Consider the following 23,641-nt stretch of genomic DNA (forward strand, 5'->3'; position numbering starts at 1 on the left):
AATTGTGATTGTACATCCAAACTAAATTATAATGTGATCCATTTAATGTTTCACCCTCTATAGGTGGATTATACCTTAATGAAAGAAACAGTTGATATTTGGCATTAAGGTGATATACTTAGAAACTGCATGAATAAGAATTAAAAGTGTAATTAGTCTATATCACTCTTCGGTGTAAAATGCCAAATTCATAGGAGGTGAAGTGGTTTTTTATTCAAGAAGATTCATAAATTCACTAGACCAAATTGATGATATTTAACTAAAAATAAGTTTAAAAATCCAAAATACTGGTTATATTATTGTTAGACTTACAAGTTTATTTTATGAAGAACGATTTTTTGAAAATAATTTTTAAATAAATTTATTTATTTTTAGTTTTCAACATTCACTTTCATAAATTTTAATTTTTCTCCACTTCCCTCCCCTGCCCCTTCCCCAAGATGGTATGCAATTGATATAGGCTCTACACTAAAGAATGCTTTTTATTTGGTAGATTTAATATGATAGATTTTTATTTGATAGATTGTTTAGCCATTAATTATTAAAATCATTAAAGCACCTGGAATAACCACTATTAAAGTTATATCTTCTTTACTACAGACAGATCCCAGATTTAAAGATTTATTTTTGCCTTATGGGTTACCTCAGATATGGATATTTGTCAGCCTCAGGGCTTACAGGGGCTGGTGTTCTTCCAGGTTTCATATGAACTATAACCTATTCATTATTTGTGCTTAATCACAGAATGTGATTGTTTTCTTAATTTCTAATGATTGATTTCTGATCATGTGTGTGTGTGTGCATGTGCACGTGTGTGTGTATTTATGTGACTGGCTTTCTTCTCCACCCCAGAGTTACACAAATTACTGCATTCATGCTGGATGTGAAAGTAGCTGGGATTCAATCGTAGAGAACTGAAGAGCACTGCCATTCCTAGGACAGAGACCTACACTACTATATAGATGGTGAAGTAAAGAAATTGTCCATGAGAGTTGGGGAAATTCAGGAATGGAGTAGTTAGGATACTGGAGGGGATATCAACATATGTGTTGAAGTACTTAGAATAAAGGTGAGATCTGAAAAAAGAGGAAGATTGTGAACTAGATACTAGCTCTGATATAACCTCTCACAGTTAAGGTTACCTTTCCTGGAAAAAAGTGGATAACACTTGCACTACTGGATGAAAAGTACCTGGTAAACTTTGAAATGCTACATAAAGGTGTACCATTGTGTCTGTCTTATTGGGGGCAGGAAAGGCAGGGCTTATGACAGAACAATTATTTTAAACCTATGCTTTGGTGTAGGATTAGCTATGGTACATGGCTTAACCATAACACGGGATTTAATTTCCATAAACATCAACAGAATGTCAGCTATTCCTTTGAGAGAATTGCAATGCCTCAGGACCACAAATCTTCTGAGTCAGAACTTCATTAATATTCATCATTAAAAGGATAGTTGGGATGTTCCTGTAAACTAAAAAGGGAGAAACATACATGTACAAGTCTTACGCATTAAAGAAATCTCTCCAACACACCAACCCCAACAACCTACCTCCCCCCAAAACCTCAAATATCCAGATTAAGAAATGCAATCTTTCTAGTGGTTTGCTTTCTTTGGCCCATGCATCTAAACACTGAGTGAGGACTTAGCTGTAGATGCATCTTGCCTTGGGTTCAAGCAGTCTCTGTTCAGTTTCCTTAAACAAGAAAGCATTTCTGAGACACAAGGCAAATAAATGGGTGGTATAATACAGCCAGAGAAAGAAATGGCAAATCACTCCAGTATCTTTGCCAAGAAAACCCCAAATGGGATCACAAAGAGTCAAACATGACTCAGTCAGTACATAATTGAATCAGTAAACATAATAGATCCTGGTTCTGGAACCAGAAAAGTTGGATCGAAGTGCTGGCTCTCTCAATTACTGGCTATATGACTATGGGCAAATTATCCTAATGTCTCAGAAGCTCAATTTCCTCATCTTTAAAATGGAGAATAATATTTTTTGGACTACTTGTTCTACAGGGTTTCTGCAAGATTCACTTGAGACTATGGGTAGAAAGGACATTGCAACCATGAATCACTATGTAAATGTCTACTATTATCATTAAGAAGGGCCATATAAAAAGGGGTATTTGGAGGGCTCTGATTTAGGAAACTGAAGCCAACAGAGGAGAAGTTTGACCTGAAGTCAAACTGGTAGGAAGTGGCAAAAAGAGGAATCGAAGCTAAAATGTAAGACTTGAAATTCAGTGATTTTCCCATGATAATCATCACCCTAAATCCCTACACTATGGCGTACCTTTATCCACATCAATTAATAAAATGGGCTTTGCTCCCAAAGCATGGAGGAAATTTAGAGTAAGAAAAGTATTGTGGTGCACTGTGGCCAGGCTCTAGTATGAACTCCATTAAATTCTGATTGTTTGTATAGCATCAGAAGGAGGAGATATTCCAAGGGCAATCAATACCATAGTAAATATTCCACTATGCAGCAAGTTAGTCAGTCAATAACCATTGACTATGCCTACCACATGTGAAGCACTGTGCTAAGCAACAAAGATGCAAAGAAAAGCAAAAGACAATCTCTGTTCTTGAAGAGCACACAATCTAATGTTGGTGGCCATATGCAAACAAATAATTTTATTCAGAAAATAATTGAAAGAAGGAAGGCACCATAAATATTTTCATACACAGAGATTTTTTTCCCTTATTGATGATCTTTTTGGGATGCAGATCTAGTAATGGTATTGCTGAATCAAAAGGTATGCACAGTTTTATAACCCTTTGGCCATAGTTCCAAATTGCTCTCCAGGATGGTTTGATCAATTCACGACTCTACCAACAATGAATGCAATTCTAATTTTCCCACATTTTCTCCACCACTTATATTTTCCTTTTTTCTCATAGTTGTGACATGGTACCTCAGAGTTGTTTTAATCGGCATTTCACTAATCAACAGTGATTTAGAGGAATGCTTCTTAAACCATGGGTCCCAACGCCAAGTTTAAGAAGCCCTGATTTAGAGCATTTTATGTGAATATAGATAGCTTTAATTTCTTCATCTAAAAACTGCCTGTTCATGTCCTTTGACCATTTATCACTCAGGGAATGGCTTGTATTCTTATCAATTTGAATCAGTTCTGTATATATTTCAGAAATGAGGCCTTTATCAGAGAAACTGGCTGCAAAAATTATTTCCCAGCTTTCTGCCTGCTTTCTAAACTTAGCTGCATTGGCTTTCTGAAAAAAAAACTTTTTAATGTAACCAAAGTGATCAATTTTGCACTTCATAATGTTCAGTATCTCTTGTTTGGCCATAAATTCTTCCCTTCTCCATAGATCTGACAGGTATACTATTCTTTGCTGTCCTAAATTCCTTATGGTATCACTCTTTATGTCTAAATCATGCACCCATGTTGACCTTACCTCAGTATACAAATAGCGAGTTCCTATCCCCAAACCTGGAATCTTTGGGTTTACCAAACAGTAGGTTACTATAGTCATTGACTACTATGTCTTCTGTACCTAACCTATTCCACTGACCTACCACTCTATTTCTTAGCCAGTACCAAATACTTTTGATGGTTGCTGCTCTATGATAGAGTTTTATATCTGGTACAGCTAAGCCACCTTCCCTTGCATTTCTTTTCATTAATTCCCTTTATATACTTGATCTTTTGTTCTTCCAGAGGAATTCTGTTATGTTTTCTAGCAAAATAAAATAATTTTTTGATAGTTTGATTGGTATGGCAGTGAATAAGTAAATTAATTTAGGTAGAATTGTCACTTTTATTATATTAGCTCTGACTACACAACACCTCACCCAGAATGAGTGCACAGGAGAGGACCAGAGTGCTACTTCAGAGAAAAAGGAGAGGAGATTTGATGACCATTGTAAAACATTATACTTTGTAATTTTATAACTTCTCTGTGAAGGACTTCAAAAAAGACTCCTTCCCTTAAAGTGCTCCCCCATGTCCCTGCAGTCACAGACCTCTAAGATAGAAAGATGCTAAAGGCAAAAACTCACTTCTTAGGGGACAGGTAACGAAGGTTTTTGTTAAGGCCATCAATGACTTTCATGTCTTCTGGAGTCAATTGGAAGTCAAACACCTGCCAAGAAAGAGAGGACATTATAATAAGTACTATCTGCTTATAGCACCTCAGAACACAATAGGCAACTCAATTGACTGAATCAGTCACACTCTCCACTTAGACTACTGTAACTCTGTTCTGGTGTTGGAAAAACAACTGACCTGGAAAATAGATCCAAGGGAGATAATTGAAAACAATTGAAATTATGATAGAAAAAAAAGAGAGAGAGAGAGAGAGATCATGGACATCAACTTTCAAGAAAGTATCAAGGAAAACTGCCCTAATATCCTAGAACCAGAAGGTAAAATAGACATTTAAAGAATCCACCAATTGACTTTGGAAAGAGATTTCCAAAAGAAAGCTACCGGGAATATTAATGTCAAACTCAATACTTCAAGCAGCTCCTACATTAAAGGATTAAAGGGCTGGGAATATGATATTCCAGAAGGCAAAGGACGTAGGATCACAACCAAGAATCACCTACCTAGCAAAACTGAATATATTATCCTCAAGGGGAAACAGGGATATTTAATGAAATAGAAGACTTTCAAGCATTCCTGATAAAAAGACCATTGCTGAACAGAAAAATGTGACTTTCATCTATAAGACTGAAGAGAAGCATAAAAAGGCAAAGAGGATGTAATAAAAAAACATAAGGGATTCAATAAAGTTAAACTGTTTACATCCCTACATGGGAAGGTGATGCTTGTAATTTTTAAGACCTGTATTACTATTAGTACAGTTAGAAGGGAATATATAGAGAGAGGGTTCAGGAATAAGTTGATTTTTATGAGATATCATTTAAAAAAACAAACATAAGGCATGGAAACAAGGGAGAAGAGGGAAGAGAGGTAGAATGGGGTAAATTATCTTGCATGAAAGAGGATTACAGAGGGAATAACATACACACTCAGTTGGATATAGAAATCCATTTTACCATATTTAGAAGTAGAAGGGGAGGAGAATGAGAGAAGGACGAGACCTGGTAGAAGGCAGAAGATAGAGAACAGATTGAGGAAAATGGTGGTCAGAAGCAAAACACCGATGAGGAGGGACAATATGAAAAGAATGAGAAGGATGAACAGGAGAAAAATAGGATGAAAGTAAAACACAGTAATCACAACTGTAAATGTGAATGGGTGACACTCACCCATAAAAAGGAAGCAGACAGCAGAGTGGATTAAAATCCAGAGTCCTACAATATGTTGTTTACAGGAAATACATTTGAAGGAGACACACAAACACACACATACACCCCCCCACACACACACAGACACACACACACACACACGCTCACACACTCACACAGAGTAAAGGGAAGGGGCTGGAGCAGAATCCATTGTGCTTCAGCTGATTAAAACAGAAAAGTAAACAATTTTAAAGTACAAAGAAGTTTTGGATTTAATGTCTGCCCTCTCAGGCAGCCAGAGGGGTGAGGAGAATGATAGGAGGAGTGGGAAAGAGAGACAGAGTTTGTTGTTATCAGATCTCCCAAGAAGATATTTCAAACTAAATGTCTGAGACATCTCAAATTTAATATGTGCAAAACAGAAGTCATTATCATTTCCCCCAAAGCAACACTGATTCCAAACTTCCCAATATCTGTAAAAAGAACCACAAGTTTCCTAGTCTCACAGGTTCATGATCTTGGTGTTATCCTCAAATCCTCACTTTATTTCACTCCACAAATATAGTTAGTTGCCAAATCTCAGTGTTTCTGCATCAACATTTCTTACATCCCATCACTTCCTGTTTGGTCAGATGGCTACCATCATCACTTCTCACCTGCATTATTGGTCATTCTCCTTCAAGTCACTCCCCAGTTTAGTCCATTTTCCTCACTGCAGACAAAGTCATTAACCTTAAGGTCAGATCTCACTGTGTCATTCCCTTATTCAATAAAATCCTTGTTGTCTTGGGGATAAAATATAAACTCCTCCACAAATTGGCCCCAACCTATCTTTCTCTTGGTTCCTCACACACAGCACTGCACCTCTTGTCTTCTTTCCTTTGCACTGCCTATCCCCTATGCCTGAAATGCATTCTCTCTTAAACTCTACCTCACAGAATCCCTTTCTTCCTTTGGTATAACTCAAGTACTAGCTTCTATATGAAGTCCTCCCTGATGTCCTGAACTGCTAATGCTCTGCCTCCCAAACTACTATGTATTTAACTGCTATTTATTTATTCTTTTTATATTATATATGTGTATGATATAATGTGAATAAATACAAAGCAGTCATTCCAAAGTGCATATTACATAAACATTACACATACTATCTCCTCAGAAAACTGAAGTGAACAAGTATTTTCTTGGAGATCTTTTGAAAATAGCAGAGAATGTGGGTAAATTCACACTTCTTTCCACCAAACTGAATCAGTGAGGTCCACTAGACTCTTCAGGAATCACCTTCCTAATGACCAGCTTTCAGTCTTCTTTATTTTTCATCATTTTCTCCAATATTCCATTCATTAAAACCAGTGTTTGTGCATCTGCTTAAACCAATTCTGCCCATGCTTCTTTACCTGAAAGTTCTCCTTTATGCGCTTTTCAGTGAAGCTCTTTGCCAAGACTACCACCCCTCGCTGAATTTGGTATCGGAGAGCAACCTGGGCTGGGCTCCGATTGTGCTTCTTGGCAATGGCTCCCAGGACTGGGTCTTCTAAGACAATGGGAGACTGTTGATCTACCCTGCAAGGGAAAACAAACATTTTGAAATCTGTGGTCAGTGAAATGGGGCAGAGTTCAATGCCATGTAGATAGTTATCATCCTTTAGCTTTTTACATTTTTCAAAGCATTTCCATAGACATCTCATTTGAACCTTGTAATAATACCATGAGATGGGCAGGGCAAAAGTTATCATCTTGTCTTTACATATAACAAAATAAGGCTTAGAAAGGTTAAATTATTTCTTCAAGATCATGCAACTAACAAAGTGCCAGAAGTCAAATGGGAGTCAAATCCAGCTAATTATAATCCTATAATCAATGCTGTTTCCATTGCTCAGTGTTGCATAATTTCTAAGTATACACAAATTTGGGTAGTCAACTTTATTAGTGACTAAGAAATCCATTACAGTCCCCCTTTCTCACATTGGAGGCTCTCTGTGGGATCCCAAAGCACTGTATGCTACCAATATGATATCCTTTGACTTGCAGAACTCCAACAATTTGCTCTGGTTCAGGTAAGGATGGCATTCCACCTGCAGCACAATAAATACTGAGATTTTAGCTAATAAAAATCAGATGCATGAGGCCAAAAAGAACAATAGTAAGTATTTTAATAATTAAAGGAATTGAGAATTAACTAGCTACACCCCAAATCACAGAACATTAGTATAATATATGTCTATTTAAGGCCCTTTTCACATAGAGCCATTAGTGCTAAAAGCGGCAGAAAAAGTATTTTTGAATTAAAGAAAAGTCTAAAATCAATTAATAAAAGATATAAGATTCAGCTACTGCCATTGATGAATAGGTTAATGTCTGAAAGAATTACTAAAAGAACTTTGGTTTAATAAAAACATTTAAATGAAGAAACAGAGCTTTCAGGTATTAATTATCTGAGTAATTGTAAATAGAAAATCAACTGTTTAGTAAAAATAGACTCAAATGACCTTGTGGATTATATAGGATAAAACCTTGTATGTTTGAAAAATTTTATGGTTTAAAGGACCAAAGAAATAAGTTTTATTTATTAAAAACTAAGAAAATGTTTGTAGAAAGAATAAGTTTGAAGAACAAAAAATGAGATCTAGGACCCTGATGAAGATAAATGCAGGGAGCTAAGGTTCTTCCATTCATTTGTCAGGGAGGGGAAGGATAGGAAAGAAACTGCACTAGAAAAAGAATTGTTTTACCTGGTTGCAGACAGGTTTATATTTAAGCCCAGTTTTATTCAGGATCATCTCCAATTGCCTGCGGTTGAAGTTGGACACTCCAATAGACTTCACAAGTCCTGCATCCTTACATTTTTCCATGGCCTGAATAGAGAGAGATTGTGAACCCCTATGGAACCTTGGAGGACATGTCAAGTAGAATCCTTCCCCCATTCATCACCTAGCCTTGGTCTTTTCACTTGCTATCCTTTAATTTGAAAAAATTATTATTTTTAATAATTTTTTTAAGTAATTTAATAATTTTTAAGTAATTATTTCAGTAAATGGAATTTATAATCATAGGAGCCAGAGCCAAATACTCAGAAATATCAAATTAGTCTTTCATTCTGTGAAATGGGTGACAAAATCTACACTACCAAGAAAGAAAAAGAGTAACAACCACCAGAAAAAACCCCACTTTCTATCTACTTTTTCTTGTCTTTACTTTTCAATATTTCTTAGCATACCAGTTACTTTCACCCCTGCCATTCCCATTCAATTTGTCCTGCTTTCTTTCCACTTGATCTGAATCTGACAAGATGTTTAAATTTCTTGGAGTTCAGAAAAATCCTGGCAGTGTAACTCTCCTCTTGTCCTCCCCATTCTATAACTCACCTCAGGGTGCCCAAGATCCCATTGTCACCAACAGAGGCTCCTTCAACAATATTTAAAGTACATAATTCCTTGGATTTTCTGATTAGCCTGTCTATCCTCATTTAATCCACACATACCTTTTATATTAATATAGAATAATAGAGTAAATCAAGAGACTTCACTATCTTTTAGTCTAGCTTCCCTCATTCTTCAAATGATACCTGAGATGACTCACTCAACATCCACAAATCAGGGTCAGAGCTAAAATTAGAAGTCTAGGTTTCTAGCCCTGCACACATTACATTTGACAAGCTGCGTTGCATCTCTTCATTTCATAAAATTCACTTCCAACTACCTGAGGATCTCCCTCTCCAGTCACAATCACATCCAGGCAGGGCTAACTTTACCTCAAAGCCACAGCATGTTTTTTGGTGTCTGCTTCCATAAGTCACCTACCTCCCAAGTATCACGCAAATCCACAGAGTCACCAATAAATTTTTTATTTTCGTCCATTGGCATCAGGTCTTTGCCAGGCTGTGATTAGAGAAGAGAAATTTGTCTTTTCGAGACATTCAAACAAATGAGTGATTCTATTCAATTCAACCTGCTGTGTGCATTGCATAAGGCACTGTGCCAGACCCCACAAATAAAACATGAAATGGTGACATAGTTCTTGTCTTGTAGGAGCTTATCTACTAGTAGAAATCAAGTCCATAGATAATTATAATACAAGTCAGGAGGATCAGAGATGTGGACCAGGAAAAAATCTTAGAGATCATCTAATCAAACCCGTTCATTTTATTATGTATTTAAAACTTTTTTGATAATTTGTGACACAAAACATTTCTCAACAAATATTGAATTAATCTAATAAAGAAGCATGTTTCCTGAAACAAGCAGAACTGCCTAATTTAATCACACGGTTCTGTATGTGCATGTGACACTTTTTAACTTGGCAGTCTACTGATACTTAAAAAAAAAAAAACAACAAGATGTGTCCTTTAACCGGAATAGTCTAGAATTTTTTATACAGCTGTAGTCATGTATATCCATTCACTCACTCACTCCTAAAGCATTTGTGAAGCACCTATGGTGTGCAAGGCCCAGAGCTAGGCTCTGGGTTGACCAAAAGGAAACAATTCACTGCTGGAAAGTTTTAGTGATTCCTGTTTTGTTGCCCGTGGCCCAGATTCAAATTGCTAAATCTTCAATTCACTTTTATTTATTTGCTGGTTAATCAGCCTTCCATAGTTGTAGCTTGTTGTGCTTGAAGAAATTCTCCCCTCTCCTACCTAACATATTCATTCCTCTTCCCTCTCTGACTTCCCTCTTGTCCCTCCTTAGTGAGTTCAAGTCTCTTGTTCATTTTATCCCTTGTTCTTATACTTCACTTTCCCCACATAAATGATCCATGTATCCCTTCTTCCCCAGCCCTCTCTTTCCATAGGGTATGTCCTTTAAACACCCATAATCACAGCTTCTCTTTCCCCCTCACTAACCAATAGACAAAGAGGGGTTCCCCTTTTAATATGTAAGCACTGGACCATCGCCCCGACTCTTAGGCTACTTGGACTTGTTGACATTTCACAAATTTCTTTCCTCCCTTGCATTCTGTTTTGGAGGCAATTGGTGTTCAGTGCCTAAGGTCACACATCTAGTAAGTATGTGAGGCTAGATGTGTAATCAGGTTCAAATATATGAATTCAGGTCCTCCCTACTCCAGGGCTGCTGCTGTGCCACCTAACTGCTCCTATCCCTTGAATTTCAAAGACTATTAAAAGAAGACAGCCTGTAGTCAATGACTAAAGCAATCTAATCTTTGATAAACCCATAGAGTCCAGTTTCTGGGCTGAGAACTCACTATTTCACAAAAACTGCTAGGAAAGTTGGAAGATGGTATGGCATAAACTGGGCATAGACCAATATCTTACACCACATACCAAAATAAAGTCAAAATGGGTTCATGATTTAGGAATAAAGGCTGATACTATAACTGATTTGGGAGAGCAAAGAATAGTTTACCTGTCAGATTTATGTGAAAGGGAAGAATTCATGACCCAACAAGAGATAGAGAGCATTACAAAATGCAAAATGGGTAATTTTGATTATGTTTAATTGAAAAGTTTAGTATAATCAAAGCCAATGCAACAAAGATTAGCCGGTAAGCAGCAAATTGGGAGAAAATCTTTACAACTAGTGTCTCTGATATAGGCCTCATATCTAAAATATACAGGGAACTGAGTCAAAGTTATAGAAATACAAGTCATTCCCCAATTGAGAAATGATCAAAGGATAGGAACAGGCAGTTTGTAGAGGAAGAAATTAAAGATATCTATAGGCATATGAAAAAATGCTCTAAATCCCTATTGATCAGAGAATGAAAATTAAAACAACTCTTAGCTACCGTATCTCTCATGTCAGATTGGCTAACATGACAAAACAGGAAAATGATAAATTCTGGAGAAGATGTGGGAAAAGTGGAACACTGTTACACTGTTGGTGGAGATGAGAACAGATCTAGCCATTCTGGAGAGTAATTGGGAGCTATGCCCAAATGGCTATAAAAATGTACATACCCTTTGACCCAGCAATACCACTTCTAGGGCTGTATCCTAAAGAGATCATACAAAGGGAAAAGGGACCCGTATGTACCAAAATATTTATAGCAGCTCTTTTTGTGGTAGCAAAGAATTGGAAATCAAGGGGATGCCCATCAATTGGGGAATGGCTAAACAAGTTGTGGTATATGAATGTAATGGAATATTATTGTGCTATAAGAAATGGGGAAGATATGGAATTCATAATAACCTGGAGAGAACTACATGATATGATGCTGAGTGAGAGGAGCAGAGCCAGGAAAACATTATACACAACCACAGACATATTGATTCTGTGATGACTAACTTTGATAGACTTGGCTCTTCTCAGCAATACAAGGTTCAAAGACAGCCCCAAAGGTCTCATGATGGAAAGAGCTATCTATATCCAGAGAAAGAACTATGGAGTGTGAATGAGGACTGAAGGAAACTATGTGCTCTCACTTTTTTTTTCTATATCTTTTTTTTGGTTTTGTTTCTTCTTTCTCATGACTCACTCCATTGATCATGGTTCTTCTTTATGACTTGACCATTGTGTAAGTATGTTTAATGCAAAGATATATGTAGAACATGTATCAGATTAAATGCCGTCTTGAAGGGAGGGATGAGGGGAGGGAGGGGAATAAAATTTGGAGCTCAAAACCCTGTGGAACTGAATGTTATGAACTAAAAATTAAATAAAGAAATAAATAAAATTTTTTAAAAGAGAAAGCCTCCAGTAATAGAAGCAGTCAGTCCAGTTCCCACGTACCTACTCTAGCAGAACTGAACTTCATATCACACTGAATAAATGATGAAGAAATTAAGGAGCAACAATAGTATGTGAAATCTTCCACCCCAGAACTGTACAAAAAATCATCCAGCAGCCCAGAGACAAGAAAAACACTCTCTTCTTTCCTCCCAAGCAAAGCTGCCCAGACAGATGTGGCATCTGTGGTCTGTAATACTCTGGGTCTAGGTTCTGCAAGAATGGAGGACTTGCCTGAGAATGCCCTAGGATACAGACCTTGAAAACTCTGGGGAGGAACAGATAGAACTACTGACCTGCCACTGAGCTTAGGTCAAAACAGCCAAGGCCAAAGCCAAGGGGATCTGAATACTCTGTTCTGAGATGCCATAGATGGCCTTGAAAACACAGCTGTCTGAAACTCAGAGAACATGGGGAGCCAAATTCTAGGAGATGAAGGTCAGTGCAAGAACACAAGGAACCTGGGCCAAGACCAAGCAGAGCAAACCACATTACCTGAAAGCACAGCAAGAGCCCCTGACTGGCCCTGGAAAAAAGACCCATTTTAGAAATTAAAACTAGAGATGAGAACATCAAACACCCAAAATAATAATTTAAAAATTTACTGCAAATCAAAGTAGAAAGACAGAGAGATTTAACAGTATAACAGTTTAAGTATACAACATACTGGTGCAAATATATCTAATACCCTACTATTCAACAAAAAGAAGACCCCAGTTACTGGAATAGGTACTCACTACTTAACAAAAATTGGATAGTAGTATGGAAGAAATTAGATTTAGATCAACACCTTATAACTTATGGAAAACATAAACTCCAAATGTGTATGTGGCCTACATGTAAAAGACTACACCATAAACTAATTAGACAATATTACTCTGTTTCTAACCTAGGCAGGTTTTCTCCTCCTGAGGCAACCTGGGGGGCTCACCAGATCTGTGCCGGCCTTGGTGGAAATGATGGACACACTACACAAATCTCTAACTCAAGCAATCCACTAGCCTTAGCCTCCCCAGGAGCAGGTGTGGAGAAAAAATAGGCAACACAAATATTATGTGACATCCTGATGGACTAAAAATGTACAGATCACCAAACCTCCTGGTGGTCTAACATTAGAAAGTCCATGACCTCTATGCAATGAGAATATGAGCTTCAGGATGGACTTATCTCACTGTTGTAGTTTCTTCCTGTCCTTAGATAAGACATACTGAAGTTTGTTCTAAAAGGACTGCACTCACAATTGTCAAAGACTAATTGTAAAACTTTGTTCTCTGCCCCTTACTGCATGCTGTTGAACATCTTTTTTTATTCTGACAGTAAATCCTACCACTTGTATTCCAAATACTCCTTTTTTGTCCTTTGACTGATATCCCAGGCCTTTTCTGTGAAATGCCTTTTTTTCTCTCCTAAGTTGCTACACAATGCTGCTAAGTGGCTATGTACTCTAAGCATCCTGAAGGTCACAAAAACAAAATCTATACTAAATCAAAGAAATATGAATTTGCTGTCAGCAAGAGCAGATTGCTTAGCACTCTAATAAATCTGTAAGTTTTTCCTCCTATCTTTGACACGCAGTCATTGGAGCCTGCTAGGACTCTCCCAAGAAGTCAAGAGAATTCCCCAACAGGGAGACCATAGGCATTCACCACCATGACCAGCCTCATCTCTTGAGGCTAAATCAGGATACCCCTGGAAATGTTTACTTGCAGACATTTACTTTAAATATTAGGACTCTGACACCTAATTCTATCAACATTTATCTGCAGTCCTCTAGGTAAAACCTGAATAGAGACAAAACATTCTTTCACTTCTTATAGGAGGGCTGAAAAATACCAAGTCGGAAAAGAGAGAAATGTGGTCAAAAAGTCTTTGTACACCTAGAGGGGGTTCTAGCACTTACTTTAAGAGAAGTAGGAAAATGGATAATATAAAGGTCAAGGTAATCAAGCTGGAGGTTCTTCAGGGTCTCTTCCAGGGCAGGCCTGACCAATTCTGGGCGGTGGCATGTATTCCAAAGCTAAAGGGAATAAAGGAATATTCAAAGTAACAGTGTATGTTCTTTATCAAAGCAATTCCAAGCAGGACAGAAAATTGTGGCAATAACAGGACAGCAGACTGAGTTCCCACAGTGGCCAATTTACAGGAAAATTGTGAAGTAGCCCCAGTTTGTCCTTGTCACTTATTCTTTCTGTGCCTCTTTGTTTGTAACATGAGGGTTAATAAAATAATTTCTATCAACCTTCAAGAGTTCTTCTGAGGCTCAAAAGAGATGTCACATGCTTTGTAAACAGCGAAAGGGACCTCTTTGGGAATTAGTGAAATTTACCCACTAAAGTGAGTGCCCTGAACTGCCTGTTGAAGGAGGGTTAGGGTTAGAACTAGTGAATGTACACCCAGAATGGACACATCTCTGAATCAGGGGGTTTTAAAAGAAGTACTAGACAAGCCTAGAGCTAGAAAGGCAAGAAGAAGAAGAAATAGTCATGGAGTGGGGTGCTTTCCCTGGGCAAAACCTACCTGACCTAGTGAACAATGAGGTATCCTCCCAACTCAGGTTAATTTCAGAATTTTGAATACACATGAAACTGTGTTTTGGTAACCTATCAAGATTTTCTTCCATCTATGCAAGGAAGCTGTAGCTACAGAATCAAATGTCAAAAGAGATGATAGGGAAGTAGGCACTGAGATATGACAGCTTCACCTTCACCTTATCTATTGGGTAAGTGCCTAATAGTGAAACTACATTGTTTCCTAAGATTGAACACAAAGATGATTTAGTAGCACACAACAGACAACAGGCCAGACTTGCAACTTTCTATGCCTGTAGTTTGGGAGGAGGTTTTAGGATATGGTAAGCAACATTGCTGTTACTTTAGTCCCTTATGATTTACTTTTCTCTCTTTTTCATTTTAGAAACCTTTAATAAAATTGATTTAATTGGAACAAGGGGTTTGCTGTCCCCAACAACTTAATGTAATGACCAACATCTTCTTTAAGTTTCAAGGTCGAAGTGCTAGAAATCAGCCACCATTGGGGACCAAAGGAAAAGGATAAGAATGAGCTAGAAAAAAATTGTTAAAGTGTATTTTAATCCTTTTCTTGTCTAAATCCAGTTAAATATGGATAGCGAGACAAGACTATGAGAAAACCTTTAAATTAAGTCCATGAGACTTTTTAATTACATAATAGTATGCCACTGAATTTCTACCAAATTTAAATGCATATTGCTGCTGTTCAGAAGCAGTTAAGCTCATGTAAACTTCCTTAAAAAGAAATTCCAGACTAATTTTGTCTTGTCTTTAAGGCATTGTTCTATGTTTTCCCAATGATAAGCTGCTTTTAAAGAATGACCGATAATTGACTACATATTTCTGATTTGTATCCTTTGCACTAAATATGGAATTTAACTTCCTGGTAGACAATTTATTTCTAATTTAAAAAAAATACAAGTCTGTCAAACACTAAATTCCAAAATAAGAATATTATTTTCCTTCACATTAACTCCACTTTTGATCTGTTAGTTAAAAATAAAATCTGCTAAGTGATCATCCCATACAGTCTTCTCACAGTTTAGTCAAGGAACTTACATCCTGACTGAAAGTAGGAATAACTTAAACTTTAGTCTTCAAGACTAAATTTAAACTGCTACCACTGTTATGAAACTGTCAGTTCAAAATATTAAGTCCACTGAATACCAAAAAATTACATTGGGTATGTCATAATAAGGAATAATCTCACAGCTGCTCATTCAGAAAATATGGTCACTACACCACCTGAATACTTTGTCCTGGAGGTGCTCATTTTTCTCGTTGTTCCTGAAGTGATTTCTTAATTATCTATTTGGGAAAATTAAATTTCCAGCTATTTTATACTAGCTTAAAACTGGTTTAAATGTATGCTTCTGAAGAACAAAGACTGTGTCTCTTCTTTAATGAATATCCCTGTACAAGTAGTTGCTTATTAACTGAGTGGCCACTCTACCTTTAAAATTAAATGACTGAGAGTTAAATTCCATTATTTCTGATCAACACTAGCTAGCCTTCATCTTTTCTCTTATGCAGCATAATTCACTTTTGTTTTGTAGATTGCCTTGGTTGGGAGGACTCTTTTTTGTTCCACTTAGGATAATGTTTATATTTCATCACATTTTTTAACCATGAAAAAAAAAATCCCACAAAACTCAATCATTTTTTTATATACCTTTCCCGTGTAGAATATGTCCTCTCTGGTCACTGTCCCATCTGCAATCTTTGCTTGGATTGCCTGCCCAACTTCTTTTTCATTTTGATATGCAAAAGCCCCATCAATATGGCGGAAGCCCACTTCGATAGCCAACTTTGTGGCCACCCCATGTTCACTTTTGGGAACCTAGGAATTCAAAGGGAGAGAATTTCAACCTAGATAAAGACACCTTAGCCCACTGGACCTCCTTCCCTAAACATGGTCCTTTAATTATTGTTTCTCCTTCCCACTGTGAGAGATGAACAAAAGTTAAGTTTCCACACAATAATTAATTGTCAGTCTTGAGTGGTCAAGGGAGTAAAAATTAACTGAGGCAGGTGGACCCAGACAATCAGAATAAAGCTAGTTTAAATCAGCCAGAAAACAGTCAGGGTTGAAGAGAGAACTGGGTCAAATGGCTACTAGCATGCTTTATTGGCTAGTTGAATATTACTTTACACACCCTCAGGGAGGACTTTTCAGCCATTTTTGAACATGGGACCTATGAAGAAGGAGGGAGTACATGCTAATACATATCAAGGGGGAGCATACAAGAAGGTGTACCAGGATGAGTATAACCCAGAAGGGAGCAGACCAATCCATTCTCTGAAAGGAAGTACTGGGCCGATGCAGCATCAGTCTAACACTATAAAGCTGCTCTCACTTTTGTATTCATTGCTTCCTCTTCCTAAAGAAGAGCAAAGCCTGCTCCTGGCCAGTAACATAGCCCAACTCCTTTGGATTCCTCAATAATAAATTGTCCTTGACACCTAAATCTCTGTGCCAAGCGTGTTTCTAATACCTCTCCTCTATCTCTAAAGCTCCACTTTCTCTCTTGCTTGTCTTTTTCTTGGTCAAGTATTACTCATGTTCTTGCATGAACAGCTACATTTAGTCATTCGTTTTCTTTAGATCCTGATGCTTATTTTTCGACTTGGCTGTTTTAAGAAGTATGCGACTATTGAGCAATAGAGAGAATTAGACATTTTCCCAGATACACATCTGCCCAGGTCAGCTGAATTCTTTGGCTGAGACCAGGCGTGGGGAACCTGCAGTCTCAAGGCCACATGTGGCACTCGAGGTCCTCAAGTAAGGCCTTTGACTGAATCCAAACTTCCCAGAACAAATCCCCTTAATAAAAGAATTTGTTGTTTAAAATTGGACTAAGTCAAAAGGTCACACCCAAGAACCTAGGAAGCCATATGTGGCCTGGAGGCCCCAGGTTCCCCACCCCTGCCTTGGAGTTTTGTCTTTAGATTTCAGTTTTAGGATCTGCAGCTACATCCCATGCCTTTCCTCCTCCCACAGCCCACAGTTTAATAGAATGTTTTGTTTTAAGTATATTGAGTTCCAGGCTACTGCAAGACAGCAGAGTACTATGCCACAAAACTGAGCAATATTAATTCACATTGCAAAGAAAGTAAGACCTAAAGGAAGAGAAAAGCTTTTAATGATAAAAACTTTGGGAGAAGAGTTTTCATTTATTAGGGGAAAAAACTGAAACAACATAAACTTAAGAGAATCACTACCAATCATGGATTGGAAAAAAAAGAAAATTAACTTGACTTCTGCTATCCGTGACACATTTAAATTAAAATTTTATTTTATTTTATTTTATTTTTATTTTTTGCAGAGGAAGGCATTTTATTACGCTCCCCGGGAGAGCAGGTGTAGTGCTCGCGGGAACACTCACACTGATACAGTAGTGCAGGAGCAGGGGTAACCATTCCCTCCACTCCTGCTAGAGTCATGGTTAGTTTACAATCTTTGTTTTTTACATAGTTTTCCTAGGTTATATTTTATATAAATAGGATAATAAGGATACAGAAGCAAAAGTGAAGTTAATTAGATTTTCCTTGTCTTAGTTTAGGATTAAACTATATTCTTTTACTTCCCCTACTTTCCCTCTTTAACATATGCAAATTACGCAAATCAGTAGGCCTGGATTCTTGACCAAGACCAGACCCTAGATAAGCTTGAACAGGTTCAAGTGGGTTTGGCCTCTCTAATTCCCCAGACTGCCTTCTCAAAAAGTATGCACATGCGTACAAGCCTCTGACCTCTCACCTGACCGACCTTGAGGCCTGGTCTCTGCTAAAGCTGGGGTGGGGGAGGGCAGGGAAGCACACTTTTAGTTCTGTGGAAACAAAACTCCTCCTCCCATTTCTTACAATTTCCCCCTCTTCTTTTATTCAAATTTTTGTTTCCACATTTTTAATATTCCCTTACTCTCTTTCTCATCTGAATTTTTTCCCTTAATCATCACCCCCTTAAATATGGGAAGGATTGATTGACGCATTGAAAAATCAAAGGGGGCAGTCCCCTTTGTAAATACAGATACAGAGACCCAAAAGAAAACGATAATGCAATTGTCCCTTTAAGATTCAAAAGTCTCTTCCCATAAGCTGTCTGGCAGGGAACATCAGTGAAGTCTTCTAGTCCTTGGTATTTGTTCCAGCCATCTCCAGCATCTTCTTCTTGCCTTCTTGTAGGAACCAGCTTTCTTTCCATTCTCCTACAAAAGTCACCTTGGCACAATTTTCTAATCCTTATACCCTGATCATTTTTACAAATTCAAAATTGGAACTTTGGCCAATTGCCATGTTTAAGAAACATGGCTCAATATTAATTTCCTCACTAGGAGGACAATATTTCATTAAGGAATTAACAGCCAACTCCAGCACATACATAAATACATTAGATAACCAATTCTTAAATCTATTAAAATAATTGATTATGGAACATCTTAGATTACTCTAGGACTGGGACTAGTGTTAAGTTAGGTTTTTTTTTTCTTGGAAATGGTATGGAGACAATTAGGTCAAGGGCTTGTGAGGATATTTTGTTATTTGGTTAATATCATGCTTGTCTAAAGCTTTGTTACAATCAGTAATGTTAAAAGAAGAATGGCTTGTGGTTTATTTCGTACATGCCATCAAAGAAACATGGCATGACTAAGTTTTATATATGTACTGTGTTAAATTAAAATTTTAGAATCACCTAAAAGGAAAAAACTGAAAAATTCTTAAAACGGGGTCAAAAGAAAAGTCAAAATGAGAAAATAAAGTGAATGTGAATGGGATGAATGCATCCATAAGATAGAAGTTGGAATGGATTTGGAAAACAAAAATCCAACAATATATTGTTTACAAGAATCATCCTTGAAACAGACTCAACAAAGAGTTAAAATAAGGGGTTGAGACAAAATCTATTATGACTCAGCTGAACACAAAATAGCCAAGGTAACAATTATGATTTTAGTCAAGTCAATAGCAAAAATACTTAATTTAAAAGAGATATAGAGAAAACTACATTTTTACTGAAAAGTAACACAATAATTGGTTTCATACTTAATATACATGTAATCAATGGAATAACTATTAAAAACAAGGGAAAAACTAAATGAATTACAATGAGAAACAAACCATAAAACTATAATAATGAGGAACTTCAACTTACCCCTTGAGCCCTATCTAAATGAAACAAAAAAATGAAAAATTAACATGAATAGAATCTTAGATAAATTAGATATGATAGACTTTCAATGATTATTAAAAGGAAATAGAAATGAGTATTCTATTTCTCAGCTGTGCATGACTCCTTTGCAAAAATGCATCATGACTTAAGATCAAGAACAGATGCAGAAAATGATAAATATTATATATGTATGTAATACATATTTACTTTACTTACAATGCAATGAAGTTACATTATTAAAAAGGGCCACTAGAAAAAGTATTAAAAATAAACCATACCACAAAGCTCAATTTAAGTATCATTTTGTCCAGAAAGCCTTCCCGTATTCCATCTCACCCTTTCCCCACTTGGTTCCTAGTCTCTACTTCAAACTTCTCATAATTCTTTGTGCTATAATTCTCTAATGCAATTATCATATGACATATATTTACAGTTTTCTGAGTTTGTATCTTATTTTTCTTTTAGGTTGTGGCTTTTGTGAAATTAAGGGCAGTGTCTTACCTAACAGACCAGAAAGTATTAAAGTGACTCTATTTTGTTCTTTGTAGCTTGAAGGTCCCCAAATACCATGTTCTTTCTTCTTGTTAGGGTAGCCCTGCTAGAGCTTGTACTCTTCCCCAGCTACTCAATCAGTCTCAATCAACACATCGAGACCTTCATCCTATGTAACCTCAACCAATCACAAAATTTTGTGTGCACAGCTGCACCCTACAACAGTAACAACTCCCTTATCCATCCTGCTCCCCCTTTTCCAAAAGTCCTCGTTTCACCCCAGAAAAGGGAAGAGGCAGGCAAAGCATGTCTGGCAGTGAGACAGTGACACCTAGGGAGGGAATGGGTTCAGAGCTGTGACTGTTGGTCTCTCCTCAGCTGGGCTGTTTCCCCACAAACCCCAAACTACTTCAAGAGCCCTGCCACCCTGAATGAAGGAAGAAATAAACTGCCTGCTTTCTGGAGACCACTATGTGCAAGCAGAGAGGGAGGGGGCTGGAGAAAACCTCTTGGCTGGCTCCCATCTGTGCTCATATGTTAAGCAAAATGCACCTCCCTCCCCCCACTATTACCTGTCTTTGCCCTTTACTAGCTGTTATATTCACACAGCAGCACGAATATTCCCTAAGTACAGCTTTGCTTGCTGTGCACTCTTTTCTTCCCCAATGCTCAGACTATGCCAATATTCAGGTGCCCTCAGGCTGGCCCTGCATTTCTTGCACCTGAATTTGAAATAAAGCAGACTCCCTTCTTCTCACCCCCAGGAAGTCAGGGGAATCCATCCATCCATCTTCCAACATCCACACGGGTGCACGGGCTCAATAAGTACTCTATGTCTATAGAGTACAACCGTTTCCTCTTATAATATCCTTGCCTATGGTACATATTTACTTCAAAGATGGTGCACTGTTCACAGTAATTTTATGACTAGAAGTGGAATTAGGAAATGTCTTGTGCTTATGGCCTCAAAGTAAATAGAGCTCCTTGCCTTGCCCTGAGTAAGGGCCCTCTCTCCAGCGTGGTTCCCATTTCGTCTTCAAGCCTCAATCAAAGGAATACCCGGCAACATTAAGGACTAAGACAACCACAGGTAAAATATGATATTAAAAATTAATATAATTAAAATCATTAAAAATGATATTAAATCTGGCAAATATTCTTTAATAGAATTTTTCTTTTCAAACACGACTAAGCAGAAGGCAGGGGCAGGACCTCTGTTTTTCTCTCAACAATCTGGCTCCAGGATCCAGCATGCATAATAATACACAACCCCACATCTCTCTGCTCATCCATTTAAATACCATCTCTTATGGTCTCGAAGATGGAAAAGGCAGATATAGCAGACACTGTCTGCCACAAGATGCTCATCTCCTCTCCCCATACACTTCTAAGTACTTTTTCAAGCTCTGGGGCTTAGTGAAAAACCTTCCTCCCTCCCATCTCAGAGCTGATCTCACTTTAGCTTTCTTTTCCCAGCCTTGGAAGAACTCGCAAGCAGGTGGTAAAGAAGTTCGAGATGTGATCCATTTACCACAGTGTCAAGTTTATACAGAAATTCACTATCCTTCATTTGATACACAATTGTGTATTTCTACCCCAGAGTCTCTAGCGCCATACTGGGTGGTATGGGAAGGGAATTAGGATAACACACTTCGTCTACCCTTCCACTACTCACCCTCACCCACAACCCTCTAAACTTACACTTCTAGGTGCGTAAGTACCAAATCCCAGCACCGGGATGGTATTCCCATCGTTCATTGTCACCCTGTGAGATCTGGAAAGAGCCATTTCTTTTCACCTCACAGGTCAGGTCAGTTCTGCGCAGTCAGAAAACTCCCACACCGTGGCAAAGACTAATTAACTGGAGCATTGGCTATTTATATTTATACTCTATTGCCCAACCAAGCTCAGAGGGCGTGGCTTGGGGTGGAGGGAACAGCAAGTCACGAATCACCTCCTTACAGCTTCCCTAGAAATGTAGATGCACTGAAATGTTAGCGTAAATAGTGTCTCTGTTTGACTTAAATTTGGTTATCATCCCCTTTTTTGGTAGTTATTGCTAAAGGATGGTGGGGTCTGAGTGGGAGGACGGAGGAGGAAGGGGAGAAACACAGCGGGGGGAAGAAGAGGGTGGAGAGGAAGAGATCACGAAGAGGGAGGAGTGATGGGAAGGGGCAAGGGAGAGGAAAGGAAAGTAGGTGAACTGATATGTGCAGTGTTTTTGTCCCTTTGTCCTGGAAGGCAATACATACACTGAGTTTGAAAGGAAGCAATGCCCCCAGAGGAAAGTGAAACTGCCTTTGTAGCAGAAAGAGTTCTCCAAGCACGTGTGCTGATAGTTCCGTCTGGCTTGCTTGCCAAGATCTCCTCAGTAAAAAGGAATTAATTTTTTTTTCTGTTATGTATGCTTTTAAATGGGTTTATCTATTTTTCTAGTCATAGTAATGTTATCACTGAAAATTATTTTTTCCTTTACCTTTGATGCTTTGAGTTTTGAGCTGAATTCAGCTCAGCATTTCTTAATACTTTTGGAAATTTTTCTTTCTTTTTATAATGTTTGGTGCATATTTTTTAAACACATCCACTGATTTTTTAAAATCTAGTTTCTAATTTGTTTTCTTTTACATTGATTTAGTTTGTGATGAGCACTTTCCTCTATTGGGTTGATTTACAGAATTTATATCACAAATGGTATTTTTTTAAAAGTCTGCTGTTCAATGGCTACTAAAATTCCACAAATAATGTTGTGTTGAGATTATGTATATTATGCATTGGAATATGCATATTCCTATGATATTGGTTTGGGTCCTGTGGTGGTGTTGAGTGATTTCTTTCATATCTAACTCTCTGTGACCCCATTTGTGGTTTTCTTGGGAAAGATACTGCAGTGGTTTACTGGCAGAGCTCCAGCCCAAGTCCTGGTTTGCCAGGAGATAGGGCCTTGATGGAGTTGTCCAGAGAGTTGAGATAGAGGTGAAATGGCAGTGAAATGACTCTATCCACTGGACCACCTAGCTGCCCCTTGGGTGGTATGCTTAATTATATAACCAATTATAGGCATATGCTTGTAATTTTAAGATTCAGGCTCAAGCCTGCTAAGGCATCCCCTTCAACATTTATTATTTTCTTTTTTTGTTATCTTTGTTATTCTAATATGTAGAATTTCAATAGATGGAATTTCAAAGGTACTTTAATTTGCAGTTCTCTAATTATTAGTGATTTGGAGCATTTCCCATATGGCTATTAGTTTGAAATTGTTCCTACAGTTTGAGATGGGCTACTGCTAGGCCCCTTTCCTTCCTCCCCTTTTGAGATTCTTGACCTTTGTTACTTTAGATTAGGAGGTCTAAACCTCAATACATGGACCCCAAGATGTCCTTAGTTTTCAATGAGTCTATGAACTTGGATGGGAAAAATTGTATTTTTACTTGAATATAATTGATTTCTTTTGTAATCCTATGTATTCTATTTTATTCATTTAAAAACATTATTTTGAGAAGAGGTCCACAGGTATTACCAAAGGGGTTCGTGATGC

The 23,641-nt window shown here is 37.6% G+C and overlaps 1 protein-coding gene across 1 annotated transcript; it reads right to left on the reverse strand.

Annotated features, from left to right (window-relative positions):
• Positions 1-457: 457 nt before the first annotated feature.
• On the reverse strand, positions 458-21,969 carry LOC118851425 (prostaglandin-E(2) 9-reductase-like). The gene is made up of 9 exons (XM_036760872.1): positions 21,808-21,969; positions 16,117-16,284; positions 13,817-13,933; positions 9,028-9,105; positions 7,960-8,082; positions 7,193-7,302; positions 6,625-6,790; positions 4,034-4,116; positions 458-1,476 (listed from the first exon to the last, which is right to left on the reverse strand). Exons 1-9 carry the CDS (start codon positions 21,892-21,894, stop codon positions 1,434-1,436), a joined length of 975 nt encoding a protein of 324 aa, XP_036616767.1. The 5' UTR covers positions 21,895-21,969; the 3' UTR covers positions 458-1,433.
• Between the last annotated feature and the right edge of the window lie 1,672 nt (positions 21,970-23,641).

Source organism: Trichosurus vulpecula, chromosome 5, assembly GCF_011100635.1.
Source record: "Trichosurus vulpecula isolate mTriVul1 chromosome 5, mTriVul1.pri, whole genome shotgun sequence".
Taxonomy (NCBI): domain Eukaryota; kingdom Metazoa; phylum Chordata; class Mammalia; order Diprotodontia; family Phalangeridae; genus Trichosurus; species Trichosurus vulpecula.